This window comes from Cordyceps fumosorosea (assembly GCF_001636725.1).
Source record: "Cordyceps fumosorosea ARSEF 2679 chromosome Unknown scaffold_44, whole genome shotgun sequence".
Taxonomy (NCBI): Eukaryota; Fungi; Ascomycota; class Sordariomycetes; order Hypocreales; family Cordycipitaceae; genus Cordyceps; species Cordyceps fumosorosea.
In genome coordinates this window covers 84,005-111,752 of record NW_017387344.1, presented here as the reverse complement: position 1 = coordinate 111,752, position 27,748 = coordinate 84,005, and the positions used below count along the sequence as shown (strand labels likewise).

At 57.8% G+C, this 27,748-nt stretch overlaps 11 protein-coding genes across 11 annotated transcripts; 9 read left to right on the top strand and 2 right to left on the bottom strand.

The window, feature by feature from the left end:
* Positions 1–859: 859 nt before the first annotated feature.
* Positions 860–2,638, bottom strand: ISF_09262 (hypothetical protein; the record flags this gene model as incomplete). Its single annotated transcript, XM_018852865.1, has 2 exons — positions 860–2,042; positions 2,097–2,638. 2 exons carry the CDS (start codon positions 2,636–2,638, stop codon positions 860–862), a joined length of 1,725 nt encoding a protein of 574 aa, XP_018699968.1.
* Positions 2,639–3,018: 380 nt separating this feature from the next.
* Positions 3,019–3,474, bottom strand: ISF_09261 (hypothetical protein; the record flags this gene model as incomplete). Its single annotated transcript, XM_018852864.1, has 1 exon — positions 3,019–3,474. The coding sequence occupies one exon, from the start codon at positions 3,472–3,474 to the stop codon at positions 3,019–3,021; it is 456 nt and encodes a 151-aa protein (XP_018699967.1).
* A 644-nt stretch (positions 3,475–4,118) lies between these two features.
* ISF_09260 (Acyl-CoA N-acyltransferase) lies at positions 4,119–4,890 on the top strand (the record flags this gene model as incomplete). The annotated part of the gene is made up of 3 exons (XM_018852863.1): positions 4,119–4,395; positions 4,454–4,582; positions 4,643–4,890. The coding sequence occupies 3 exons, from the start codon at positions 4,119–4,121 to the stop codon at positions 4,888–4,890; spliced, it is 654 nt and encodes a 217-aa protein (XP_018699966.1).
* A 1,210-nt stretch (positions 4,891–6,100) lies between these two features.
* Positions 6,101–6,937, top strand: ISF_09259 (Carboxylesterase, type B; the record flags this gene model as incomplete). Its single annotated transcript, XM_018852862.1, has 3 exons — positions 6,101–6,178; positions 6,465–6,755; positions 6,845–6,937. The coding sequence occupies 3 exons, from the start codon at positions 6,101–6,103 to the stop codon at positions 6,935–6,937; spliced, it is 462 nt and encodes a 153-aa protein (XP_018699965.1).
* Positions 6,938–7,020: 83 nt separating this feature from the next.
* Positions 7,021–7,782, top strand: ISF_09258 (Carboxylesterase, type B; the record flags this gene model as incomplete). The annotated part of the gene is made up of 2 exons (XM_018852861.1): positions 7,021–7,216; positions 7,271–7,782. The coding sequence occupies 2 exons, from the start codon at positions 7,021–7,023 to the stop codon at positions 7,780–7,782; spliced, it is 708 nt and encodes a 235-aa protein (XP_018699964.1).
* Positions 7,783–8,786: 1,004 nt separating this feature from the next.
* Positions 8,787–12,703, top strand: ISF_09257 (jumonji family transcription factor; the record flags this gene model as incomplete). Its single annotated transcript, XM_018852860.1, has 2 exons — positions 8,787–9,119; positions 9,209–12,703. 2 exons carry the CDS (start codon positions 8,787–8,789, stop codon positions 12,701–12,703), a joined length of 3,828 nt encoding a protein of 1,275 aa, XP_018699963.1.
* Positions 12,704–13,523: 820 nt separating this feature from the next.
* ISF_09256 (kynurenine-oxoglutarate transaminase 1) lies at positions 13,524–15,112 on the top strand (the record flags this gene model as incomplete). Its single annotated transcript, XM_018852859.1, has 5 exons — positions 13,524–13,585; positions 13,688–14,020; positions 14,093–14,262; positions 14,320–14,535; positions 14,619–15,112. The coding sequence occupies 5 exons, from the start codon at positions 13,524–13,526 to the stop codon at positions 15,110–15,112; spliced, it is 1,275 nt and encodes a 424-aa protein (XP_018699962.1).
* Positions 15,113–16,264: 1,152 nt separating this feature from the next.
* ISF_09255 (xanthine dehydrogenase) lies at positions 16,265–20,522 on the top strand (the record flags this gene model as incomplete). Its single annotated transcript, XM_018852858.1, has 2 exons — positions 16,265–16,449; positions 16,526–20,522. 2 exons carry the CDS (start codon positions 16,265–16,267, stop codon positions 20,520–20,522), a joined length of 4,182 nt encoding a protein of 1,393 aa, XP_018699961.1.
* Positions 20,523–22,005: 1,483 nt separating this feature from the next.
* ISF_09254 (Transmembrane protein SKG6) lies at positions 22,006–23,276 on the top strand (the record flags this gene model as incomplete). Its single annotated transcript, XM_018852857.1, has 2 exons — positions 22,006–22,564; positions 22,684–23,276. 2 exons carry the CDS (start codon positions 22,006–22,008, stop codon positions 23,274–23,276), a joined length of 1,152 nt encoding a protein of 383 aa, XP_018699960.1.
* A 1,025-nt stretch (positions 23,277–24,301) lies between these two features.
* On the top strand, positions 24,302–26,112 carry ISF_09253 (Zn(2)-C6 fungal-type DNA-binding domain protein; the record flags this gene model as incomplete). Its single annotated transcript, XM_018852856.1, has 6 exons — positions 24,302–24,475; positions 24,535–24,552; positions 24,610–24,898; positions 24,954–25,720; positions 25,808–26,004; positions 26,058–26,112. 6 exons carry the CDS (start codon positions 24,302–24,304, stop codon positions 26,110–26,112), a joined length of 1,500 nt encoding a protein of 499 aa, XP_018699959.1.
* Positions 26,113–26,490: 378 nt separating this feature from the next.
* Positions 26,491–27,546, top strand: ISF_09252 (Cyclin-like F-box; the record flags this gene model as incomplete). Its single annotated transcript, XM_018852855.1, has 1 exon — positions 26,491–27,546. The coding sequence occupies one exon, from the start codon at positions 26,491–26,493 to the stop codon at positions 27,544–27,546; it is 1,056 nt and encodes a 351-aa protein (XP_018699958.1).
* Between the last annotated feature and the right edge of the window lie 202 nt (positions 27,547–27,748).

Here is a 27,748-nt window from a genome sequence, read left to right as displayed (position 1 = left end):
CTCCTTTATTTGAGCTCGACGGTCGGCGGCTCTCTGAAGGTGACGAGCAACCAGGTTCTTGACGGCGTTTGCGACCATGTGGAGCCATTCACCCCTTCGATGAATTTATTCCAAAAAGATGATAGTAACAAAGTGACGAGTATGTCTGGCAGTGCGGCGAAGTATACCATAACCTGAATCCCATGGAGGAACTGGGCTACAACGGCTGTCGATCGGACATGCCCCATGCCATCTACCATGCCGAAGACCGGACGCCCTTTGAAGACTCAAAAATCAGGATGAGCGAGTTCAAGAGCATTGTCTTCTTGGCCATTGCGAACAATATGAGGGCCTAATACAACCACTTGGACTACTTTGGTGTGAGTTCCCTTCCGAGCCCAAGACGTAGGCCCGTTTGCCTGATTCTGACACTCTGGTGGGCTAGGTGACTGTGCTGTCCTTCTGCAACTGCGACGTCCGGATTGTACAGGGTCTCGTCAATTTGAAGACTCTCCACATCGATCTTCGCGTCTCACTAGTGCAGAACTTTTCGGAGGGTGTTTGGAAAGACGGCTCTATTGACAAGCGTTTCCTAAGACTGTTATCGTACGACTGTCCAACAGTCATTCCCCAGCTAAACCTAGCATGTAGTCCTGGTGCATTTTCGTGCCTTTTGTTTCTAGATAGGCGTGTTATTGTTATCAACTCTACGTTTCTTGCTAGATTACAATCTTTTTGGGACTTGGACTTTGCTGTCCTGTCGGTGGTGCGATATTAATTCCATGTCTCATTATATATCGATCATATCGTGGCAGCTAAGGCTTCGCTCGCAGCTATATACATGCCTCATATCTAATGCAATTTTCATTTCATCATCTCATTAGAAACCCTCGCGCGCTCGCACCGGAGCAGCACCATCCACGTCGCTTATCGCGTCATCATCAAACGGATTCCTCTGCTGCTCCGCCGCCCGCGCCGCCGCCCGGCCCTGTCCTTCCGGCTGACCTCGCATCTCCCAGCTCCCGACGCGCTCCTGCGCATCCCCCTCGCTCCCGTACCGCACGTCCCTGTCGCCCGCGCGCTTCTCCGCGCCGCCGCCGCCGCCGCCCGCAGCACCCCGCCGACGCAGGCGGAACCCGCCGAGGGCGCAGAGTGCAAACACGACCAGCGCGACCAGCGCGCCCATGACGAGCGCGCCAATTACGCCCGCGACGGCCGGGCTAATCTGTGAGCGGCCGCTGCTCGACGCGGCGTCGAGACTCCGGCACCACGTGGCTGTGGCGGCGTCGGGCTGGCAGATGGCGCACCACGCCGCCGCGTCCCTGCCGATGGCGGCCATCTTGTCCCGGAAGGCGAGGTACGGGATGGTCCGCCCGCCGTTCCCCGAGCCGAACAGCGAGAACACCTGGAACGTGTCGTTTGCGTCGGCCGTGGGGCGGTAGACGAAGCGCACGCTCAGGTCCTCCGGCTTCGGCAACGTACCACCACCGGAGTTTTCCGAGACGAGCTCGAAGACGGCGGCGGCGCCGGGCGCGGTGACGTTGCCGAGGGCGGTGCTGAGCACGTTGTCGCGCGTCAGCAGGCCGGTCACGGAGAAGAGCGACATGAGCGGCTGGAAGGACCCGAAGAGCAGCGTCAGCGGCACGGCGGTGGCGACGGCGGTCTGGTTCAGTTGGTCGGCGACGAGCCGCGCGAGGGTGCGCCCGGCGACGGTCAGGGTGACGCTGGCGGTGTCGTTGGCGGTGCTGGAGCCCGGGTCAGTCTTGGCGCGCGCGACTGTGAAAGCGTCGGCGGCGAGGCGCGCGAGCGTGGCCTCGGCGTTGGGAAGGGCGTCGAAGACGGTCTTGTTGTGTGCGCGCTCGTAGCGCACGAGGTTGTGGATGTCGTACGCGTTGAAGAGGTTGGCGTCGTCGGTGGGGAGAAGGCCGCGCAGCGGCGCGGAGGAGAGGAGCTGGGTGTAGAAGGAGGCGCTCTGCTGGGCGGCGGCCCTGAGGGTCGGGTTGGTGGTCAGGTTGGTCGTGGAGGCGGCCTGCCAGTTGGGACAGCTGAGATGGCCTTGGATGCTGCGGGTCGTCAGGTGGCTGCTGCTGTTTACCGTGGTCTAATTGTGTACGTACCCGATGGAGTTGATGTCCGTGCTGGGAAGCGTCTCGATCTGCGGATACTGGTAGCCGTCGAGGGGATAGCTGGTCGTGTTTCCGGCGACGTAGTTCTCGGCCAGCGCCTGGCCGCCGGCCGCGGCGTTGAAGGCTGTGCGGTCGGGCGGGTACAGCGCCTGCATGAAGGCGACGGCGCCGCCGGCCACCCACTCGTCCCTCTGCGAGAGGACGCGCAGCTGCGTGTTGTCAATTGCGTTTTGCCCGAGGCCCCGGATCGGCGCGGCGCCGGTCGTCGTCGCGTTGCCGGCGGCGGCGGAGAGGTAGCGCCGGCGAAAGGCCTGGCCCTGCCGGTACAGCTGCTGGGCGCCGGCAGGTGTCAGGACTGGGTGCGAGCTGAGCAGGAACGGCGTCGTCTCCCCGTGGTTGACAAAGGCGACGGCCGCCCAGACCTTGCCGCTCGTGCTAGTCACGGCGTTGGAGCCGCCGTCTTCTTGCGGCCGGGCCGCGGCGCCGGCGACGGCCAGCGCGAGGAGGGGTAGCAGCGACGTTGGCGGGGTCATCTTTTAATCCCGGTCCTTGTGATTGGCGGTGAGGTGAGATGCTTTAGTGAGATGGTAGATCCTGGGGTGAAGGATCTTGCCTCGACAAGAGACCCGAGGATCTCCAAGAACCAGAGCCGCAGAGGGGAAGATGAGGCTACACGATCAGAAAAAGAGAGGCCGGGGGGAAAACGAACGACTTGTATTTTCAAGGCTAAAAAGGCTGAACCAGGCTATAGAGGTCGGTGGTTGGCCGCACCGGGTCGCCCCGCCGCTTGGGCGCTCCGGGCTAGAATCGAGAATGATTTGGTGCGGCGGATGAAGAAAATGGGCGTTTGCGGCTGAGAAGCAGCGGTGATGCCAGCTGGGCGTGTGCCTGCACTAAACCAGGCTTGGTGTCCTCAGGGTTCTCGTCCTTCTCGTCCCTCCGATTCGTGGCCTTCGATACTTGTAGAACCACCCTGCTCCGTATGCAAAACACCAGCGGCCGCCAGCGCATCGACCGCTTCCCGCGTCCACTCCTGGCACCGCCGGAGCGGCTCCCCGGGGAACAGCCGCCTCGCTCCGTCAAACTGCTTCTTGGGCGGCGGCACGGCCTCGCAGACGGCCCGGACGCGGGGCAGGTCCGCCGCGGCGACCCAGCCCAGATACTCGCGGCGGAGGAACTCGGGCGACGACTCGGGCTGGTGGCGCGTCTTGACCTCGAAGGTCATGCCGTGCTGGATGGAGCCGGCCGCTTGGAAGACGGTGCCTGGGCCGGGGCTGTCGGCGGGCGCGGCGGCATCGTCCGGGATGAAGAGGGCGTGGTGGTCGCGTGGCGCGCCGAGGGAGATGGCCAGATAAACACGGTGCTGCATCGGGGGCGATGGAGAGACGAGAGTTGATTTGGGGGGGGTGCACCGTTGATGTTGGCAAACAAAGCCCCTGGGCCGTTAGGCATCCTTCCAGGCACCTATTTTTCTACGAAGCGAGTTGGGTGTAGCTTTTCAGCCTACCTACATTCTACTACAAATTTCTCTGCATTTCAATTTTTTTTTTCATAGCCGAAAAAAAATCCCGATCAATCATTAATTTTCTAGCAGCGACACCTTCACTTGGGACTCATTAGGTACATGCCGAAACCATCAGGCGTTGTACTGCCTAGGACTACCTCCAACTAGTCCATTCAACGAAGTTGTTAAACTCGATATCCCTCTGGGCCGCGGAGTGAATGTTTTGGAATAAGTTGACAGTTACTACGCTTATCAACATAAGAACTATGAAGGTCAAGGCTGTGAGCTCTAGAGCTAGTAATGTGGCTTCATTAGCACTTGTTTACGTCAGGCTCCGAACGCCGCTATTTTATACCGGTTGACTCAGGCCGTTACTATTCAATACTAGTAGTTGCTAAGAACCCAATCCATGCTGAAAAAGAAGTTGGGTCGAAGATAAGTACCGCAGGAGGCCCCTCAGTCTACGGTCTACCTCAATTCACACAAACCCGCCGCCTGTCCTGACCAGCATGCCTCTCCAAGTACAGCACGTCGACTTTTCCGACGGCGACGAGCTCGCCCTCGTCGCCGCGCTCTCCAACGTCGACAACCAGTTCAACAAGGCCGCGCACCCGAGCCGCTCCTACGACGAGGAGCTGGCCGGCAGCAAGGAGCGCTGGCCCGCCGTCTACGGCTACGAGGCGTGGCACACGCTCAAGGTCGTCGACGCCGCGACCGGCAAGGCCGTTGCGACCTCGCGATGGATCGTGCCCCCGCCATACAAGGCGCACCTGCCCGCCCTCACAGGTACAGCACGCCGCTACTTCCCTTTCGCGAGGACAAATGGTTGACGTTTCATGGGCAGGTATACCCGAGGGGATGGAGCTGCCCCCGCGCAAGCCTCCGACGACGCTGGATCGAGACTTTTTCGGGCGCTACTGCGACGAGCTCGATCCCATCGAGGCGCGGGAGATTGGCGAGCGTCCGAGTCTGCGTGAGTAAAAGCGAAGCAATGTGGCGAGTATGGCTTCAGGCTGACGTGACGGATGCCCAGGGCTGGACTTGATCGGCACATTGCCCGAGTACCGCAGTCGGGGCGCGGCGAGCCTCATGCTGCGGTGGGCGGCCGACTTTGCAGACGAGCACGGTTTGGTGAGCCACTTCGACGTCGCAGGGCCTGTAGAGACGGTCTATGCGAAGCTCGGCTGGGAGGAGAAGGGGTCGTTTGAGGTGGCTCGCGGCGATGGCCAGATGGTCGCGTTTACGGTTATGGTGAGGGAGCCCAGGATGAGCGCCAGCTGAGGATCCGCACCTGTGTAGAGCATGTAAATAGGAACGGTCAATTGATTCTGAATTTTCCGTTTGTCTTGAGAAGACATCCTGAGTGTATTGGCGTCGTGGCCTGGATCGTGCGCATGGCTGTGTGTTTTCGCTGGTTGGTGAAGTGATGCTGATTGGTTTGGGCTTGCGAGTTTGACAACTGGGCATCGTGCTAACTGGGCAGAGTGCTATCAAAATTATTTAGCGAGCTCTTATTTAGAAATAACTCGACCGTCAACGTCTCCAACCGCCCCATGACAAGTGGTCCACCACTTCAATGGTTCCATGGTCTAACGGTTATGACTGCGGATTCTGATTCCGCCAGCGAGGGTTCGACTCCCCCTGGAACCTTTATTTTTGCTGACGTTTCATTTCTTCATCCTGTTGCTGCTGTTCCCTTTTTGATGTCTGACCATCGCCCACTCTGCAAACTTGAATCGCGGCGGCTCTTCAGCTACACTCAAGGCTGTAGCTCGGATGGCTGTCTACCAGTAGGCCGATAACATGTCCTCGTACACATTGTTTCCGGCGCATTTATTCCGCATAGATCTTTCGATCAGCCTGGCGTTTGACTTCCCCAAACCTTTTTCTTCTCTCGGGTTGTTCCTGGCCGCCTTGGGGGTTGCGACTGGGGCTACCTCGTACGCACGAGTTACGATTTTTCGATTCCTTGACTCTGCAGTCGCAAATCGAGCCCAAAGAAGACAAAACGAAATATCTTCTGCACGGCAGAAAACAGGTCCCCAAGAACCAAACGTCTTCTTATGTATAACAACAAGTCTCAAATCCGATGCTGGAGTGGCGAGCGAATCGCACGCGCCATTCCGTCATCTCCTCAAGATCACATTATTCCGCATCGAGAAACATACGGCAAGGTGTAAGCCGGGCCGCGTTCATGGAAGCACAGCCCTACAAGCGCTTGATTAAGCAAAACAGACGGGCCTTCGTTGCTCCACGGAACCTTACATGGAGGCTTCACCTAACACCGACGTTCAGGGTTGTCTTACGGTTGTCACGACTGCTGGGATCGGCAAGCCTTAGCCTGTCACCGTCGATGTATACGTAGTCGCCGCGGAATGTGCAAACCTACATATATCCAAGCAGTCTGCCCATGACATTAGGCCCAGTGCATTCCTACACTCACCGATACTATCTCATCCCCGATACTGATTCCTTTTTGTCAACCGCAGCCATGCTCCACACCTCGACGCTCGCCTGGGCAGCTGTTGCTGCAGCGGTCCTCGGCGTGGAAGCCAGCAGGCCCCCGGAGGTGAAGCTGTCGGCCGGCACACCAAGGCGGCATTTGCCCCAACTCCGACGTCAAGCTCTTCCAAGGCATTCCCTACGCGCAGCCTCCAGTAGGCAAGGGCCGCTTCATGGCCCCAAAGGCCTTGGGGGTCATTATCCGGGAGGTGTCCTGAATGCGACGAAACCACCAGCAACTTGTACCGAATTGGAGATACTCTTGCCGGTAATTATCCCACACCCTCCGAGAGCTGGTATGACATACACGAAAGCCTCATTCATCGTGCGTTACCTTGCTAACGTCGAACCAGCCTCTACCTCGACGTCTATGTCCTACGGCGCGCGAGCAGCCCCGCTTGCCCGTCAATGTCTACTCCTACGGCGGGGGCAACATCGGCGGCGCCATCACCTACCGGCTGTACAACGCCTGTAGCCTCGCCCGCGACGCTATCGTCGTCACTTTCAACTACCGCCTGGGCGCTCTCGGCTTCCTCGCGCTCGACGCGGCCGGCATCCGCGGCAACGCCGCCATCCCCGACCACCTGGTAGCACTGCGCTGGGTCCGGGACAACATCGCCGCGTTTGGCGACGCGCCCGACCGCGTGCTGCTGTTTGGGTAGTGAGCGCCGGCGCGGACAATGCGTTCGTGGTGTCGACGCTGCCCGGGGTCGGCGCGCTGGCGGCGCTGCAGTCGGGCGGCGGCAGGGACGTGACGAGCTACGAGATGGCGCAGAAGGCGGGCGCGGCGTATGCGGAGTACCTGCACTGCCGGCGCACGATGTAAGTCGGACGGATCCTTGGCGTCGATCTTGGCAGCAGATGGACTAACAACTAATGCCGCCGTTACAGCTGGACTGCCTGCAATCCATGCCGGCTGAGAACCTGACGGATGCTTTTGGCAACACGACGCTTCTCATCGGCAACGACTCAGCCAAGACGCTGGTGCTTTTCAACATTGGTCGCCCAAACATGCCAGATGTGGGCGCGGCGTCGATCGACAATGACCTCATCAAGGAGCAGCCACTGCATCTGGGCTCTCAAGTGCCTCTCATCTCGGGATGTAGTACGTGCAACCCAGACCCTGACACGAAAAAAAAAAAAAACCACCTGCTGGCAGAGATGAAAGACGCCAACGATAGCAACCTCTTTGTCTTTCTGTACTACTACCTCCACACTACCCCGGACGCGATCCCCAGCGAGGAAAACTACAATAAGTTCATTGTGGCGCGGGGTCCCGGCGCAGACCTGCTCAACCGCACGTACCCGCTCGGCGCCTTTGTCTCCGCGCTCAACGGTAGCGTCGCCGAGGCCGTCGTCGCCGGCGTGTCGCGCATGGTGACGGCTGCGAGCTACAAGTGCCCCTCGTACAAGGTGCACCGGGCCGCGCACGCCGCGCGCACACGCTCCTACGCGTACCAGTTCGACCACCAGCCCAGCTGCCCGTGGCTGTTCGGCGACGGGGTCGGGCCGGTGCCGGCTGCCGGCGCCGCCGCGGACATATACGGCGCGGCGCACTGCGCGGAGCTGCCGTTTGTTTTCGGTACCATGGACCGCAGGCCGTTTGGCGAGGGCAACTGCTCAGCGTCGGCGGCGGAGCGCGCGCTGAGCGAGGTGATGGGGGCGGCTTGAACGGAGATGGCGGCGAACAAGGCCCGCCGTCGACGGAGAGGCTGCGGGGGTTCCCCCGGGGGGGGGGGGGCAAGGGCGTGTTTCTGGATGAGGTGATTCGCGTGGGCGTGATGGAGTACGCGGAGTGTCAGGTGTGGGATGCGGTGTTTGGAATGCTGGGTGGGGTGATTCCACCAGCGGTAAAGTGAGTGCCTCAAGTCGTGAAATGCAATCTGTACCTTTCAATATATCTGTTCATTTCTCCTCAACTACGGGATATATCTTGAATTATTTTAGCGACCTACCTATTATTAAGGTTAGTTAGTCCATAAAGTATCCCAATCGCCTAGCGTCCGTATGCAATCTAGCTGCTAGAGGCGGAAGTGTTGGCACACCTTGTGCTTAGTTATCAGATCTTTGGCCTATCGAATGACATCACAACTCGGCGAGGGAGCAAGGTGAAGAAAGAGTCGAGTAAATGTTCGCCTTGTACGGGAAATTTAAGGGAGGGTGACAGTGGCTATTTTGCAGCTTGCCAGGCAAGCCAGGCTGCAGGGAGATTGGCCCGCACTGCCACCGTAAAGCACTAACCCTAAATAGGAAGGCTCCTCTTCCTGAGTCAGCCGACAACTCAAAAAGAAATGCTCCACTAAATCAATCTAGGGCCAACCAGAGTGCGTGGCTCACCTTGTGGCTGGGCTCTCCCTGTCTCCCGCCTGAGCTGCCGCGCTGGTCAAGTCGGAGCAAGTCCACAACCAAGCCTGCGTTGCACTACCCCGGCCCAGATCGAGCAACGCACCTGCAGCAACCACCAAGCACTGCCATCCATCGACGAGGCAAGACTGATTGATAACAACTTCGCGAACCTGCCTTCATACTGTCCTCTGCGCTTGCGCATCCGATGCCCTCCGCTCGCATGGACAGCTTCCAGGCTGCCGCCTGATCCCCCCATCTCTCCCTCGCTCTCGTTTTAACCCGCCACTCTTTTTCCTCTCCACCCCCATTTTTAGACAAAACAGACAGCCATGGACGTCGCTGCGCAGCTATTTGCACCTGCCGTCGATGGCCCCCGCGACGACCCAGCCAACGGCTTGAACCCCTCGCAGCCCAGGTACTTGCACTCGCCGCCCGACAGCAGTAATGCAGTCAAATCGGACGCGAGCGACTCCGAGCTCAGCGAACTCGACGACGAACCCCCCGTCGATGCTGCTCCCCCCGGCCTGGACGCCTCGGCCGAGGTGCCGCCTGCCGCCGAGGACGATCAAGATGACATCGGAGATGTAGTGCCCGATCACTGGTCCGGCACCGTACCCGTCTTCAAACCGACAATGGAACAGTTCAAGGATTTTAAGAAATTCGTGCGTTTGCCCGTCGCCGCCGCTGGCGCTGCCATGCCGCCACGCTTCCCGCACAACGCCCCTTCGCTAACCATGCAAACGCGTGACAGATGAAAAAGGTCGACAGCTACGGCATGACGTCGGGCATCATCAAAATCATCCCACCTCAGGAATGGAAAGATGCTCAGCCCAAGCTTGACGAATTGATCAAGCAAATTCGTGTCCGGGAACCAATCAAGCAGGATATCATGGGCTCAAACGGAACATACAGACAGGTTAACATTCTGCACGGCCGATCGTACAACCTGCCCCAGTGGCGCCAGCTCTGCGATCAGAGCGAGCACCAACCGCCCGCCCGCCGAGGTGAGCGACGAGCAAACACGGATAAGCCGAAACCTCCGAGATCGAAGCCCGCCGTCCCGAAACAACCTGACACGTCGGCACCCAAGAAGCGCGGTCGCGGCCGCCCTCCTAAGAATAAGGCCAAGCATGATGATGCGGCCGTCCAACGAGGCGACCGCCCGATGACACCCGTATCGCCCAAGTCAGGGTCGGAGGAACCAAAAGAAGAAAAGCCCGAGGTGCTTAAATCCGTCGAGAATGACGGTCCAGAGCCAGAACCGAAGCAGGAGCCTGCCCCTGCCCCTGCTCGGATGGGTGGACGTATGGGGGGCGTCAAACCCGCCAAGGAAAAGACGCAGTCGGTCTCAGCACGCAGAAAGAATGGCCGCCGTGAAGGCTCTGTCGCCATCGACGAGGAAGCTTTCAAAGACTTTGACTACAAAATGGACATATCCGACTACACCGCTGAGCGATGTGAAGAATTGGAGAGAGCGTACTGGAAAACTCTTACATATGCGCCTCCTCTCTACGGCGCCGACATGATGGGTACTCTGTTTGACGATTCTATGGACACTTGGAATTTGAACAAGCTGCCTAATCTTCTCGATGTACTTGGCACCAAGATTCCTGGCGTCAACACGGCGTATCTCTATCTCGGCATGTGGAAAGCCACATTTGCATGGCATCTCGAGGACGTGGATCTCTACAGTATCAACTATCTTCACTTTGGCGCACCAAAGCAGTGGTACAGTATCTCACAAGCCGACGCCCCCAAATTTGAGAGGGCAATGAAGAATATCTGGCCTGCGGATGCCAAGTCTTGTAGCCAGTTCTTGCGACACAAGGGTTACCTCATTTCTCCCCAGCATCTTTTGTCACACTACGGCATCCGTGTCAACAAGTGTCTCTCATACCCCGGAGAATTTGTTGTCACATACCCCTACGGCTATCATTCCGGATATAACCTGGGCTACAACTGTGCCGAGGCCGTCAACTTTGCCCTCGACTCATGGCTTCCGATGGGTAAAATCGCAAAGCGATGTGAGTGCTCGCAAGCACAGGACAGTGTCTGGATCGACGTCTACGAAATTGAGCGCAAGCTGCGTGGCGAACCGACACCAGAATACTACGAGGAGACTGAGGATGAAGACGAAGAAGATGACGAGGATATGTTAGGAGTTCTGTCGCCTCCCCCCAGCGCCCTCAAGTCCAAGCACGCTAGGAAGCGCAAGCACATCGGAGAGCGTGGCTCAAAGAAGATCAAAAAGCTCCGCCTACGGCTCAAGCCAAAGGCAGACCCGCCTTGTTGCCTCTGCCCCAACGACTTTAGTGGCATGGAGATCTTGCCTACTAACGACGGCCGCAAAGCTCACAGAATGTGCGCCCTGTACATCCCCGAAACCTACATTGATACAGTCGAAGGACAGGACGTCGTGTGCAATCTCAGCAACGTGCATAGGGACAGACTGGATCTTAAGTGCCTGTTCTGTCGCTCTAAGCGCGGCGCCTGCTTCCAATGTTCACAGAAGAAGTGCGCCAGAGCGTACCATGCGACATGCGCTGCTGCAGCCGGCGTATTTATCGAGGAACAAGATATCCCAGTCTATGGCGAAGACGGTGTTGAGTACAAGGAACAAGCTTTCGAGTTTAGCTGTCGCTTCCACCGCACTCGCAGAGATAAGAAGCTCGATGGCATAGCACTTGAAGCTGACGACCGCATTCATCGTGCTGCTAAGGCTGTCAAATCGGACGAGATATGCCAGTTTCAATACGCTAAAGGTGACATTTTCGCCGGCCTCGTCATTGAAAGCCGCAGCGACGAAGAGACGTTCCTTGTCAGCGTCGTCCCCACTGGCGAGCGTATCGACATTGAATGGAAGTGGCTGCTTATACCCGATCCTTCGGATTATCACCTACCCAAGGCGTCACCGAATGCACTCCCGCTGCCTGCCTCAGAAAAGGCCAGAAAACGAATCAATGCAAAGAGACAGGATGATGACAAGCCACGCAAGGGCGACGAGTTTGCTGAAGGATACACCTGGTCCGAGTTCAATCTTCACGACGTTGCCGTCAACAAGGACCAGGTCAAAGTCGACTTTGCGAAGGCAGATCAGATTTGGCATTATCTTGGCAGTACCTCTACGGAAGCCAAGGCTCAATACACCGAAGACCCAACCAAGCGGCGACATAACCCGAAGGCTAACTTCCTGGACACTATTCCCAAACCACCAAGGCCAATTGCAGTACCGAAGGTTAAGCAGGCTCGACAACAAGGCGTCCCGGGTGGGCATTTGTATCACCAGCAATCTTACGGACGCTATATTCCACCGCTGGCCGTCGGCAACACCGTCATGGGTAGGCCCTATGCTCATCCACAGCATGCGGCCTCTCCCCAAGCTGCTGGCACGCATAATGTGCAAATTCCATACGCAAACATGCCAGCCTATTCTCAGCGAGGGCAGATGGTTGGAAACAACGTGCCACAAGAAGTACCCAGGTTCACTGTTCACCCGTCTGTATATCATACGTACCAGTTCTTCCAGATCCACTTCAACAGGGAGCCGTCCAGATACCGCACGCCCTATGCCACTTGCGGTGGATTTATCAATGGCTACCAAAACAACTGCAAGGCTCAGTTGCCGATTAATGGTAGCCAAGCTGGCTCTATGAGGCGGGTAGATAATGTGCCAGTCCCGGCAGGCCACTTTCACGGCGTACCACAACCTGCGGCACCCAATGCCCGACCTCAGCCTGTGGCCGCAACAGCAATGAAGTCGGATAAGGCAAAGGCAACGCCGCCACAAAAGGCCGTTTATAAGATACCTGCGAAGCAATCGCCCGTGCCGCTACCACCGGGGTTCCTTGCCGCAATGGGCGCATCGCCCCCGCCAGCAGCTGCACCAGGGACAGAAAAGCAAGCCGCGACTGCATCGCCAGTAGCAGTCACGGCGCCCAGCCAGCCCCGAATTGCGAAGCCGTCTGAAGCAGCAAAGATATCTAGGACACCGGTGCCTCTGCCGTCGTCTGCGTTAGCGTCGCGGCATCATGCTTCGATCATTAAGAACACATCAACATCCCAGAATAACGGCAATGTGGATATTGCTTCAACAGAAAGGGAACCCACTCCCCCACAAAAATACTACCAGACGCCGCCGGAACAGCAAGAATTTGTTGACGTGCCGGGCCGAGAATCTATGGAATTCGTCGACAACATGATGCGGAATCTGCGGCGGGCGTCTCAACAAGGAACCGCAACAAACTAATGTGCGCAACTGAACGACGCTTTGAATTGTACGCTGGTGATGAGAACGACGACATGCGCTTCTAGATTCTATTACAACTGTTATTCTCAACGACTGGGGCTGTTTTGTTTTCTAATATTTTACCGGCGTTGAAAGGTTTTGGGGCGTATACTATGGCTGTATGAAAGGCTGGTGCGCTCGAAGCGCGTCTTGGGGGTTCTATGGCGCAACAAACGGCAGGCTTTACTTTATTTTTTTCTTCTTTCGCTTCTGGTCCTTTTTCTTCTTTGCGCCTTTTTAACTCAAAGTTGTTTACTTGCAAGACAGTTTTCCTGTCTCTGATTGGAAGGCTGGCTGTATTGTAGCCAGACAGCGTTGGGTTGTGTAGTAGTGTTTGGGTGCTCCCACAATGGGGCCTTGCTATTCATGTTCAACTATGTAGCATTTTTATTACTCCTTTAAATTTATTTACTTTCCCTCAATGACCTTAATAAACGTGGAGCGATTGCGTGCTTGCAGCTTATTAGTAACGGCTCGGTTATGCGAGGCCTAGTAAGCTTCTCCAGCTGCGATAACGGCCGAGGTTTGACCCCGCCAAACCAAAACGTCATGCAGGTTGGTGTTTCCGAGGGGTGAGGAGAAAAAAAGTTGCGCAATTCAATCACACATCACCGAGCCTCTTCCACGGCGACGCTACAGAAGCTAGCGATTAAAAGTTTTCGGTTACTTGCGAATGTCTGTGTTTGCTGCAGCGACTCGACCCCTCGTTCGAACGCTCGCCGCTTCCCCGACTACCCCGACAGCGCTCCGCACTACCACGACGCGAGGGCTGTGTGCGACCATGGGCCTCTCCGACAAGCTGAAGCCCGCGGCGCGGGTATCCGGCCAAAAGCAAGATGTCTGGTAAGCAGACAGGAAGCACTCTCCTCCTCGCCCCCGCCCTTTCCCCCTTCTCTTCGCTCCGACAGGGACGACTGGCTAACAGGCGTTCGCGCCCCCACGCAGGTCCATCATCAACGAAGCGGCGGCCGCCTCGCCCAAGCAGCCGATCGTCAACATGGGCCAGGGCTTCTTCGGGTACAACCCGCCGGGGTTTATCCTGGACGCGGCCAAGGAGGCGCTGGGCCGCGTGGACTGCAACCAGTACTCGCCGACCCGTGGCCGGCCGCGGCTGAGGAAGGCGATCGCGGAGTCGTACGCGCCGCACTGGGGGCGGGCGATCGACCCGGAGACGGAGGTGACGATCACGACGGGCGCCAACGAGGGCATGCTGAGCGCGTTCATGGCGTTCCTGGAGGACGGCGACGAGGTGATTATCTTTGAGCCCTTTTTCGACCAGTATGTTTCCGAAACAACGAGCCAAAGAGCGGGGATTTGGGATGGCGGGGGCTGACAAGGGGTGAAATACAGGTACATTTCGAATATCCAGATGCCGGGGGGCAAGATTGTCTACGTGCCGCTGCATCCGCCCGCCACGGGCGCGACGAAGACGTCCTCGGCGGCGGACTGGACGGTGGACTTTGACGAGCTGGAGCGCGCGATCACGCCTAAGACCAAGATGATTGTCATCAACACTCCTCGTACGTGCCATTCCTAGCATAGTGAGCACGTGAAGAGTGCAATGCTGACTTTGACAGACAACCCCGTGGGCAAGGTGTTCTCAAAGGACGAACTGCAAAAGATTGCGGACCTGTGCGTCAAGAACGAAATCATCATCTTGTCGGACGAGGTCTACGACAAGCTCTACTACGTGCCGTTTACGCGCATCGCGACTCTCTCGCCCGAGGTCGAGCGGCTGACGCTGACTGTCGGCTCTGCGGGCAAGAACTTTTACGCCACTGGCTGGCGCGTCGGTGAGTGTTATCCATCCAACCAGTCCCGCCCGTACTATATTATGCAACTCTTTCCCTCTTTTTGCTAACACGACCCCGGGTAGGCTGGCTCATCGGCCCCGAGCACCTGATCAAGTACGTGGCCGCCGCGCACACGCGCATCTGCTACTCGTCCGTGTCGCCGCTGCAGGAGGCGTGCGCGGTGGGCTTTGAGGAGGCGGAAGCGCGGGGCTTCTGGGCGTCCACGATCGCGGAGATGAAGGGCAAGATGGACCGGTTCAACGAGGTGTGGGGGGAGCTCGGGCTGCCGTACTCGGAGCCCGAGGGCGGCTACTTCGTGCTGGTCAACATGGCCAAGGTCAAGGTGCCGGCGGACTACCCGTTCCCGGCGCACGTGGCGAGCCGCCCGCGAGACTTCAAGCTCGCGTGGTTCTTGATCCAGGAGGTGGGCGTGGCGGCGATCCCGCCGACGGAGTTCTACACGGACGAGAACGCGCACCTGGCGGAGGACTACATCCGGTTCGCGGTGTGCAAGGAGGACGCGGTGCTGGAGGAGGCGAAGAATAGGCTGCGGGGGCTGAAGAAGTACATGGAGTAGGGGGGAAGGTGGTAAGTCACCAGGTGTGGACTGTTAGAGGGGCCTTGTATGGGGGCTGGTAGATGGATGGATGAATGTATAAAGGTTTTGTTATACATCGGACGTGTGGTCCGGGGTCGCCCGGTATGTGGTGGTGTGGATGTTTATGTAGTGGGTTGGGTCCCGGGGCAGAATCTGGGGTAGAAGGCTCGGTTCATGCCGATAGAGGTCGTGGACCAGAAGATGAACTGTGATAACAATGGTTTTTTGCTGAGGCAATTGTTTCAAGTACAACCACTATCTAATGTTGGAACTTTATCGGTGCTCATGGCGGCGGTGGGATATCGGCGAGTGGAGGGGTCCGATGGAAGAGAGTCGGAGCCGGCCGATGGCAGGCGATGGCAGGCGCCAAGTACAGAGTACCTGGGTAGAGGTCGATCCGAGGTCTGGCTGCACACCTTCTTCCCCTGACTCCCATAATGTCATATTCATGGAAATACTCGTGGATTCTTTAGCGATGATCAAGATGAATTACTCGATTTTTCTGTCTTTTAAAAGAGTGTAGCCATGAATTTGCGGACTGGATGACAGCTTTTGTCCAACCTGAGAGGCAGGTACCTGGTACATGCTTTCCACTCAGGCTGCGGCCCGCTAACCCCGCACTAACGTGGAAGGTCGCCACCACTGCGAGATGTGAGAAGTCTCCAGTCCAATCAAGGTGCAGGCATTGTCCATCACGCCGCAATGACATGCACAGGTTCGCCACGGGGATCCTGCTGAACTCCTTTCGTGGTATTCTAGAAAATTTGGGACTATAAATACACCGCGTCTTCACTTTACGCTTTCTGGATTTTTATGTTGAAACCCTCGGCATCTCCCCCAAGACCAAGCCGTTAGCGTATCGTTTGTGGAGGCTGCTTGCTATCTGTGCTTAGCCTGAATGCTTCTCCAACTTTAGACCACCCGGCCTTGGGTACTTATCCCACGCCCGCCCGCCCAGCTCCGGGTTTGTCGAGCCTTCTTTCCACTCTCCATCTTCATCTCGGCTTTCTTTGAATATCATCTCTCCTTCGAAACCACACCCCACGACCTCCAGACACCCAAGCTTCTCTACCTGCCCAACTACCGACAACTCCTCGCTACCTGGACAGCTCGCTGTCTCACGGCGCCGACATGGCTCCCACCGCCGTCGAGGTCAAAAACGAGCCCAAGGCCGCTGATCTGGCCGCACTGACCGCCGATTTCGACGGCACCCTGCGCTTCTACCTCAACGGCACCAGAGTTGTCCTCGACGACATTGACCCGGAAGTCACCGTCCTCGAGTATCTGCGCGGCATTGGCCTCACGGGCACCAAACTGTAAGCTTCTCCTTGACTGCGACGAGACGTCCTCGTGCTTTCTTCGACGAGAACCTCTCTCTAACTTGAACACCAGCGGCTGCGGCGAAGGCGGCTGTGGTGCCTGTACCATTGTAGTCTCCCAGTTCAACCCGACCACGCGCCGGATCTACCACGCCTCCGTCAATGCATGCCTCGCACCCCTCGTCAGCCTTGACGGCAAGCATGTCATCACCATAGAAGGCATCGGCAACACCGAGCGCCCTCACCCGACCCAGGAGCGTGTTGCCCGTGGGAACGGCAGTCAGTGCGGCTTCTGCACCCCGGGCATAGTCATGAGCCTGTACGCACTCCTGCGCAACAACGATGCACCCACCCCACACGACGTCGAGGAGGCCTTTGACGGAAACCTCTGTCGCTGCACGGGGTACCGTCCAATCCTAGACGCTGCGCAGACGTTCAGCGTCAAGAAAGACGCTCAAGGCTGCTGCATGGACGCAAAGACAAACGGTGCTTCGAACGGTGTGAACAGTGTGAATGGTGCGAATGGTGCGAATGGCAAGAAGAATGGCACTGGCTGTTGTATGGAAAACGGCAACGGCCGCCCTGCCAACGGCGGATGCTGCATGGACAAGATCAAGGACGACCAGCCCATCAAGCGCTTCACCCCGCCCGGCTTCATCGAGTACAAACCCGACACGGAACTCATCTTCCCCCCGCAGCTCAAGAAGCACGAGATGCGCCCGCTGGCCTTTGGCACCAAGAAGAAGACCTGGTACCGCCCCGTCACGCTCGACCAGCTCCTGCAGATCAAGAGTGTCTACCCCCAGGCCAAGATCATCGGCGGCAGCACCGAGACGCAGATCGAGATCAAGTTCAAGGCGCTGCAATATCCCGTGTCCGTGTACGTCGGCGACATTGCCGAGCTGCGACAGTACAAGCTCCGCGAAGATCACATGGAGATTGGCGGCAACGTCACCCTGACCGATCTCGAGAAGCTCTGCGAGACAGCGATGGAGCACTACGGTCCCGTCCGCAGCCAGGTGTTTGCGGGCATCCTGAAGCAGATCAAGTACTTTGCCGGCCGGCAGATCCGCAATGTCGGCACGCCCGCCGGCAACCTCGTCACGGCCTCGCCCATCTCCGACCTGAACCCGGCGCTGTGGGGAGCCAACGCGGTCCTGATCGCCAAGTCGGCCACGGAGGAGACGGAAATCCACATGTCCCAGTTCTTCACGGGGTATCGCAGGACGGCGCTAGCACCGGACGCCATCATCGCGTCCATCCGCATACCGGTCACGGCGGCCAGGGGTGAGTTCTACCGCACCTACAAGCAGGCCAAGAGAAAGGACGACGACATCGCCATCGTCACCAGCGCCCTACGCGTGAAGCTGGACGATGCCGGCATCGTCCGGGAGACAAGTCTCATCTACGGAGGCATGGCGGCCACCACGGTCTCGGCCAAGTCGGCAGAGGAGTATCTCATCGGCAAGCGCCTTGCAGAGCTGGAGACGCTCGAAGGCGTGATGAATGCGCTCGGTCGCGACTTTGACATGCAGTTCAGCGTCCCTGGTGGCATGGCCTCGTACCGCAAGGCGCTTGCATTTGGCTTCTTCTACCGGTTCTACCATGATGTCCTTTCTGCACTAGATGGCAAGGACGCGGACAGGCAGGCCGTAGACGAGATCGAGAGAGAGCTGTCCGTGGGCCAGATTGACCACGACTCGGCGCAAAAGTACGAGCTCGAGGTGACGGGCAAGTCGAACCCGCACGTCGCCGCCCTGAAGCAGACCACCGGTGAAGCCCAGTACACGGACGACATTCCCCAGATGAAAAATGAGTTGTATGGCTGCTGGGTGCTGTCGACCAAGCCCCGCGCCAAGATTCTGTCGATCGACTACTCAAAGGCTCTTGACATGCCCGGTGTGGTGGACTACATCGACGCCAAGGACATGCCCGACGAGGAGGCCAACAAGTTTGGCGCGCCGCACTTTGACGAGCGCTTTTTTGCAGAGGGCGAGGTGTTTACGGCAGGCCAGGCGATCGCCATGATCCTGGCCACGTCTCCCAACAAGGCGACCGAGGCTGCCCGCGCAGTCAAAGTCGAGTACCTCACGCTTCCCTGCGTGCTCACTATGGAGGAGGCCATTGAACAGGATAGCTTCCACCCCGTGTACAGGGAGATTAAAAAGGGCGACACCGAAGAGGCTTTCCAGAACTGCGACTACGTGTTTACGGGTACCGCCAGAATGGGTGGCCAGGAGCACTTTTATCTCGAGACGAATGCGTGTCTGGCAATCCCTTCGCCAGAAGACGGCGCGATGGAGATTTTTGCCAGCACGCAAAACGCCAACGAGACGCAAGTGTTTGCCGCGCGAACGTGTGGCGTCGCGGCGAACAAGGTCGTCGTTCGCGTCAAGAGACTAGGCGGTGGCTTTGGCGGCAAGGAATCGCGGTCCGTGATTCTCAGCTCCGTCGTGGCGCTGGCCGCCAAGAAGACGAAGCGCCCCGTCCGATGCATGCTCACCCGCGAGGAGGACATGTTGACGATGGGACAGCGCCATCCCTTCCTGGCGCACTACAAGGTCGGCGTCAACAAGGACGGCAAGCTCCAGGCCCTAGACCTGTCCGTCTACAACAACGCCGGCTGGACGTTTGACCTGAGCACCGCGGTCTGCGAGCGCGCGATGACGCACTCGGACGGGTGCTACAGCATCCCCAACGTGATGATCCGCGGACGCGTGTGCAAGACCAACACCGTCTCCAACACGGCGTTCCGCGGCTTCGGCGGGCCGCAGGGCATGTTCATCGCGGAGACCTACATGGAGGAGATTGCGGACCGGCTCGGCATGCCGGTGGAGACGCTGCGCGAGATCAACATGTACAAGCCGCGCGAGGAGACGCACTTCAACCAGGCGCTGCAGGACTGGCACGTGCCGCTCATGTACCAGCAGGTGCGGGACGGCTTCCGCTACGCCGAGCGGCGGCGGCGGATCGCCGCGTTCAACGAGAAGAACAGGTGGCGCAAGAGGGGCCTGTCCATCATCCCGACCAAGTTCGGCATCTCCTTCACGGCGCTGTGGCTGAACCAGGCGGGTGCGCTGGTGCACATCTACCACGACGGGTCGGTGCTGGTGGCGCACGGCGGCACCGAGATGGGCCAGGGCCTGCACACCAAAATGACCATGATCGCGGCGCAGGCGCTGGGCGTGCCCCTCGACAACGTCTTCATCTCCGAGACGGCGACCAACACGGTGGCCAACGCCTCGGCGACGGCCGCCTCGGCGTCGTCGGACCTCAACGGCTTCGCCGTGTACAACGCGTGCGCACAGCTCAACGAGCGCCTGCGGCCGTACCGCGAGAAGCTGGGCAAGGACGCGTCGATGAAGGACATTGCGCACGCGGCGTACTTTGACCGCGTCAACCTCTCGGCGCAGGGTTTCTACAAGACGCCGGAGATCGGGTACTCGTGGACGGAGAACAAGGGCAAGATGTTCTTCTACTTCACGCAAGGCGTGGCCGCGTCCGAGGTCGAGGTGGACCTGCTGACCGGCTCGTGGACGTGCCTCGAGGCGGACGTGCTGATGGACGTCGGCCAGTCCATCAACCCGGCCATCGACTACGGCCAGATCCAGGGCGCCTTCGTCCAGGGCATGGGCCTCTTCACCATGGAGGAGTCGCTCTGGCTGGGCGCCGGCCCCGCCGCCGGCACCCTCTTCACCCGCGGACCCGGCGCCTACAAGATCCCCGGCTTCCGCGACATCCCGCAAAAGTTCAACGTGGCGCTGCTCAAGGACGTCGAGTGGGCGGAGCTGCGCACCATCCAGCGCAGCCGCGGCGTCGGCGAGCCCCCGCTGTTCCTCGGCAGCGTGGTGTTCTTCGCGATCCGCGACGCGTTGAAAGCGGCGCGGCGCGCGGAGGGCGTGGAAGCGAGAAAGGAAGGGGGCACGGTGGTGGATGAGGATGGGGGTTTGCTGAGGATGGAGAGCCCGGCGACGGCAGAGAGGATACGCCTGGCGTGCGAGGATGCTATCATGAGGAGGGCGAGGGTGGCGCCCAAGGAGGGCGAGAAGAGCTTTTTCGTGTATATTTAGGTTGGGGTTATCCGACGGGGGACATGTGCAGATTGTTTTTTTTTTTTTTTTTTTTTTTTGCATTTACGAATTATGATGAGGGCTGATTTTACCCCGAGTGATCTACGGAGTACCTTGCTGATAAAAAGGTGTAAATTCAGGAGCATCTTCCCCTGCGCAATGTACAATGCATGGCCGGGGTGAACCCCAACCCGCAGGCCAAGAGCAGGCGGTTACATGTAGAATATTCCGCCCCTCATAATCAAGAGCCAAAAATGACAGGTTACGGTAGTGTATTAATTGGGTGAAGTTCTCTGCCTTTTTTCTTCTTCATTTCCGATTTTCTTTTCAAGAGTCCTCGGCCTGCAAGCTTGCTCGCGGAAGCAGCGCCGTCCACCCGCAGTCCGCGATTTTTCTCGATTGCGCGAGGAGCGCGTGTTCCGTGGAACCACAAACCCCCTCATCTTCTGCTTTCCGCGACGATACCACACCCTCCGTATTGTGGTGGAGGGGTCAGGCACAGGGATGAAAGAGGCAGCCTCCAGAATCGATAGGCTGTCGAGGCTTGCCGCCCGCGGCGCGGCCGTCCTCGTGAGGTCAGCCACTGCAATGGGGGTGAACAATATTGGAATAGCTGCCTGCTTCTTTGCGACCGCTTTTGGAACAACATCGCCCAGATGGACGGTCCACGGAATGTTGGTGGTGCGCGGCGCCGCTCAGCTGCGCGCCTTGGCGTCCCTGCATGTCCGAAACGCAACTCCGAATGGAACATGCGGCTGACCATGCATGCTGCTTTTTGTGATGTGAGCACGAAGAAGTGGTATGTGGCTATCACAGGGCGAAAGCCGTCGCTGTCAGGGGGGAAAGAAGTGTATCAAAAGGGGAGAGGGAGGTCTGCCCACGTTATTAAAAGCACTACTTGCCATCGGGACTGTAATCGAAGAGCAGGAGGGGTAGTACTATCGCGATTTTGTGTCAGCCTGCCACGGCAAGGCTGAGTTCTGCCGAGAGCCATGGAGGAAGCACAACTTCTAAACCGCCAACAACACAGGCCCCCTGCATCTGCATCTGCAATGCAGCCAAACTTGCTGTATTGAGCTGAAAGACGATATGCAGCAAGGATCGTCTTCACCTTTCGCGCCGAAACAGAACCAAAAAAAAAAAAAAAAGACTCCGCTTACCTTTTGGTGGAAGGCGTCCTCTCAGAATCTCCAAATAGCTTTCAGCTCATCTCCAGGAACTGCCAAAGAGGGCATGTTCTGGAAATATTCAGTCCTGGCGCACTGTATTGGTAGCAGACGGCACCTGAACATCACGTATGGTGTGTCGTCTCGCCCATGTTCCAGTGTGAAGCCTCAGCGCTTAACTGAACGGACTGAACGGATATGGACGATACTTGGATGAGATATAACTCACAGTTGCCCTCTATCAAGGCGGCCGGGAGCTTGCACTGCCCATCTTAAGTCGTTCTTACCATTCCTGCTATTCCCTGATAGCGCGCACCATGAGACAAGCACAGGTCCTGTCCAAGTTAGCGGCCGTGGTCGTCCTGGCCAGTCCCGCCTTGAGCGCGACGGCCTCCATCACGTCCGTCATCCCCAACCAGGCGCATCAGTGCATCCAGCTATGCGCCTGGAACAACTACCAGGGCAACCTCCCCGTGGCCCTGGGCTGCGCCAACCCGTACGAGAACGAGTGCTACTGCCCTACCGCCACCGAGTCCGTCAGCAAGGCCAGCGTCGCCATCGAGAAGTGTGTCTCGTCGCGCTGCGCCGCCGGCGACCTCACCCGCGACCTGACCTCCCTGCGGAGCATCTACGCCGGGTACTGCAAGGATGCCGGGTACTTGCAAGACGCTGGGGCCCTGGGCTACACGGCAGCCGGGCCGACGGCCAGCAGCAGCGAGGGTGCGTCGTCCTCCTCTAGCGCCCCGACGACGGGGCAGAAGACGGATTCGAGCCAGCCTTCCAAGACGTCGGCTGGTCAGAGTGTCTCCACGACGACGCAAAAGACCACTGTTACGCAGACAAAGGCGAGTGGCGCTGACGGCACGGGCTCCCAAGGTACGTTGCTTCTGCTGGGGTTGACCATGTCAATCCTGCTTCTCTAGGTTTGCCCGCCCATTTTGCGTCTCTTGTTGTGTCGTGGATTTGATGCTAACGGAACGAATTTGGCAACATAGTCGTCGTGCACGAAACAGAGACGGTGATTGTGGATGGCTCGCGCGGTAGCGGCTCGGGACCATCTACTGCCGTCAAAATTGGTGTGGGCGTCGGCGTTCCCGGTGTCGCGTTGCTCGTAATAGCCGGTGTTGGGCTGTTGCTCTGGAGGAAGCGACGGCCTGCTAGGCGCGGGAAGCTGGACGGAGTCGCTATGGAAGAGCGTGGCGGTAGCCGACAAGAACCTGGGCCGGCGGCCAGGGATCAGGGAGCAAGTGATGGTCAGAAGCAGCAGTCGACACGACCCGAGTTGGCGGTAAAGGCGGGCGCGACGGTGCAGAGGATTCATGAAGTGGACGGGAGCCAGCGGTCGGCTTCGTATAGAACGCAAGACACTCATGCAGTAGCTGGAAGTCAGCAGTCTGATTCAGACGCGGGATATAGCGCTCATGAGGTTATGGGGACTCAGAGGTCCAATTTCTATGAGGCAGACTCTGGCTCCTTGACGCGACTTTTTGAAGCGCCGGGAGTGCCGGGAGCGCCGAGTCGGCCGATCAATGAGTTGCCCGCAAGCCATAAGCAGATGAGGCAGGAGACTCTGTCTGGTGCTGGATAGGTAGTATCAAGATGAAGTGCTGCCGCGTGCTGAAGTGGAATAGCCTGGGTGATGCGGATGTACCTAATACGCTGGAAATTGGAATAGCGCAAATGAAACTGACTATAAACAAGCACTAGTTCGAGATTGAAAGGCTTGCGAGGCGTTATGTTCCCTACTCGGGGATGAATTACTCGAGTAATGTACAATCTAGGGTACGGAATCTTGTATGTAGGCAATGTTTGCTCAGCAGGATTATGGGCGACGCTAGTGGCTGGATCGACGACGCAATTGTCGCTCGTTTGCAAGCCCCAGTTGCCGGCGAGCAGTTGCGAATTGGGCGATTGTTGGCAGCTGGTAGGCTGCGCTGCCGGCCCGCCCACCAAAACTACCGAAGCGTCCAATCTTCAGCTGCTCTGTCTTTCTTCCCTCCTTCACTTCCCCACGTTTTTCACGGTCCGGTCGACCTGCGCAATTCAGGACGGTCATATTTTTCAACACTACGCTACTCAATTGAAGCCTGCAACATCCTCAACAATTTTTTTTTTTTACCTTTTCTTCTATCGACTCGTCTGCTGCCACGGTCTCTCGCCGCGCCCTAGACCTGCTGTGTACTACGGACGCACCTGACTCCCATTGCCGAACCGCGGCTTTTGCGCCCCAACGCTCTACTTTGCGCGTTCAAACGCAGCTACGACACCACACCGCAATACTTTCCAGTAGACCACTCGTCGAAAAGCGAGTACAAGCAGCGCAACTCCGATATCGCTATACTTGACCTTACGCGACCGTTTTTACCACCCGCACCCCGAACTAGGCCCCGCCCGTGTGCTCACGACAGCCCGGTCGACCCCAACAAGCTTGACAATCTCGCCTTGCCCACCGATCTATGGGAACTGTCCTCGCGGCGCCGCTTCTAAATCTACACTGCTAATCTTTGACGCGACGAGCGACACGCCGTCCTCCTGAGCTGCCCTCCCAGCGCGCGACTGACCGCGACGCCTCCGTCCTACCCTACCCTATCAAATGGGGTCAGCTTGTACGACATGACGGACCCCAAATCTCTCGATGCCGCCCCCAATGGCAAGGAAAAGGCCAAACTCAAACCCAGCGTGGTCGTCAAGGACGCCGCCAAGGACCAGAATGGCAATGCTGCGCAAAAGACGAGCCCTAAGAAGCGCCGCAAGGTTAATCATGCCTGCGTCTACTGCCGCCGCTCTGTAAGCTCTACCCTCGCGGATTTTCCTTTGTTCGTTTCCGTCTTGCTGACTCCCGGTAGCACATGACTTGCGACCTTGTACGTACTCGACAACCTGTGCCAAGCTTGTCACCCCCGCTCACTAACCAACTATAGGAGCGACCTTGCACAAGATGCATTAAGCGAAATATTGGCCATCTCTGCCATGATCAGCCCCGCGAGAGTGATATTAAGAAGCCAAAGACATCCAAGCAGGGCTCCGTTGACGACTCAGAGGCCGCCTCATCCACGTCTACCGCTATGGGACCGCCGCCGACATTCAACCGGCAGCGTTCCGACTCTGGCTTCGGCAGCGTCCTTGGCCAGGGCAGCAACGGTCTTGGCATGGTCCCCAACCTCGATCTGCAGCCCGGAGCAATTAACCCCACTGGCAACATGAACCAGTGTACGTGGAACCTCTCATACACATTCTGTCTGCTTCGTATTGACATCGCATCTAGTTGCTGGCTTCTCTGATGCCTGGCTTACAGCCCAAAACTTCAACGGCATGAACCAGTACAACCCCAACTACATGGTCGGCGACAATGTCAACGAGTTCAAGCTTCTCAACGACTTTCTTAACAGTAACCTCCTCGATGAGACGGGCATAGCACCCGACGAGACCCAGACCACGACTCCAACTTTTGCCCGCGGCCAATCTGAACTCGCAGCCGGCTTCAATGCCGCGCAGTCGGGCTCCCCAAACCTGACTACCTCCATGCCGCCGCCCCCCCCGGGGAGCGCTGCCTCGGCTAGCACCCCCGGTCGCACACGATCGTCACGAATCGCCGCCGCCGCCGACAAGGACAAGGAGCGGGAGTACTACCTGCAGGCTGCCGACCCCGCTGGTAACGCCATCGGCGAGGAGCGCATGTCGCGCGTGCTCATGGCCAAGTACGATGCGGGGCTCCTCAAACCCTTCAACTACATCAACGGCTATGCGCGGCTCGGAAAGTACCTTGACGGCCATATTGCGGCCTCGTCGAAACAAAAGATCCTCCGCACCATCCACCATTTCAGACCCAAGTTCAGGGAGAAGGCTCAAGGTCTTACGGATCTGCAGCTACTGTACGTCGAGATGTGGTTTGAGCGCCAGCTGATGGACTATGACCGTGTCTTTGCCAGTATGGCAGTGCCAGCCTGCTGCTGGCGCCGAACAGGGGAGATTTTCCGGGGGAATAAAGAAATGGCGGAGCTCATCAATGTGCCTGTTGACCAATTACGCGACGTAAGTTCAATTTTTTCTCTCGATTTGCGCGTTGATATCCCCTGGTCTGGGGCTGATAGATCAAGTTTCACTGATGCAAGATTATAGGGCAAAATCGCATTGCATGAGATTTTGACCGAAGAGTCCATGGTCCGCTACTGGGAAGAATTTGGCACCATTGCCTTCGATCCCTCCCATGACACGCTTCTCACTGCATGCTCCCTCAAAAACCCCAGTGACTCATCAGATCATCCAATTATGAAGTGTTGCTTTTCGTTTACCATTCGTCGCGACGAGCACAAGCTGTAAGTACACAATACCCACAGACTTCAACGCTTGAATGCTGACGCAACCCAAGTCCTGCACTTATCGTGGGAAATTTCTTGCCTCACGACCCGCCCACGCCCGAATAAACACCACTGTGCCCTCCGCCAAAATATGGTGTACCTTGATGTACTTGCTTCGCTGTCGAGTGTGGTCGAGAGCTAGGATCGATGTTGAAGCGCCTCTATGAGTACCTGCAACTGCAAACAAACGAGCCGTCAAACAAGCCGAGTTCTCAATTAACGTTAACCCTCGATTGAGGCGTTGCAGTGAATCCGGCGCGCCTCAAGCTCACTATTTATTCACCTCTCTTCATGCTCTATTTCTCTCTCTTCATTCTCCCTACTCGGTCCCCTTTTCCCCTAAAGAACCCAGTTCCCCAGACGCAATCGAATCCGAATAGCGAGCATCACTATTTGCATTTTCCTCGCTACGATCCTCAACGCCTTTATCTTTCCTACCCGAAAATGAATCCTCTTCCGCTATCATGTTGCGGCGAGACGGATGCAACTGGGTATCTTGGTGTGACACACCACTGTGAATGGAGCTCGTCCGTGGGCCCCGACAATCTGGACCAGTTGACACTGTCGCAGAGGATCCCCGGGCATTGGGCCGTCCCTGTCCCGTTCCAGTGGCGCGGTCATGACGTCCTTCATCTGAACGCCGATATTGGCTCACTGGGCGCTCTCCCCCTTGAAGTCTTGCACCAGATTTTGCACGAGCTGGACATTGCCACCCTCGCGCGCCTGCAGCGCGTCAGCCAGGGCATCAAGCTCGCGGTGGGTAGTCTACCATTGCTTCGGGCCCTCCTCGACTTTGGCGCCGAGATCATTCGCGGCATTGCGGCAACCAAAACGGGCTCGCTCATGGTCTGCCGCGAGCTCTATGCAAAGTTCCGTCAGCCGTTCTGTGACAACTGCCGTCACGTAGGCATGTATCTCTATCTCCTAACCTGCAAACGTGTCTGCTTCGACTGCCTCACCAAGACATATCGGTACCGGCCGCTGCGTCCTATGCAGGCCAACTACCTATACAGCCTCAAACTAGACACTGTCCGCAGCTTCTCCACATTCACCGTCCCAACGTACACGTCATCAACAAATCCGGCTCGCGAGAGCAACATCTTCCACCAGCGACGCCTTATTCCCAACACTACTAGCTGGCGTCTTGTCGACCACTCCGCGGTGCTGGAACACGCTCTACGTGCCTACGGCTCTCTGGATGTGATCAGAATTCGACTCCAGAAGCGAATGGATGCGCCTCCTCGCCGACGCACTTTGTCCGGGCGATCCCGTGCGCGCCCAACAATGCCTGGCGTTGAGACTAGCCTCGCCTGCGCGGTCGCGTTTCCGTGGTTTGATCGTCGCTCAGGCACCAGCGTCAGCGCCTCGGTTCTCTGCGCAGCATGCATGCAGTCGGGCATACCTCTTGCCCAATGCTACTTCACCATGGCACACTTCAACGAGCATGTAAAGGCCATGGGCAAGGTCATCGGTAGAGCCCATGTCCGCCTCGCGTCTTAATTCTGCTGGTTACTACGAATGCAGATGCGGAACCCGAAACTTCTGGCGAGCGTTTACAATTCATCCGTGGTTTGCAAAGGTGTCTTCCTTTTGGTTTTAATATCGAAAGCCGATTGCTGTTATTGGGCATGATCTTGCTTTTCTGCACGGGAATGCGAGGATTGAATGATTTGACGCAAACAGCTAAGCTCAACAGAGAATA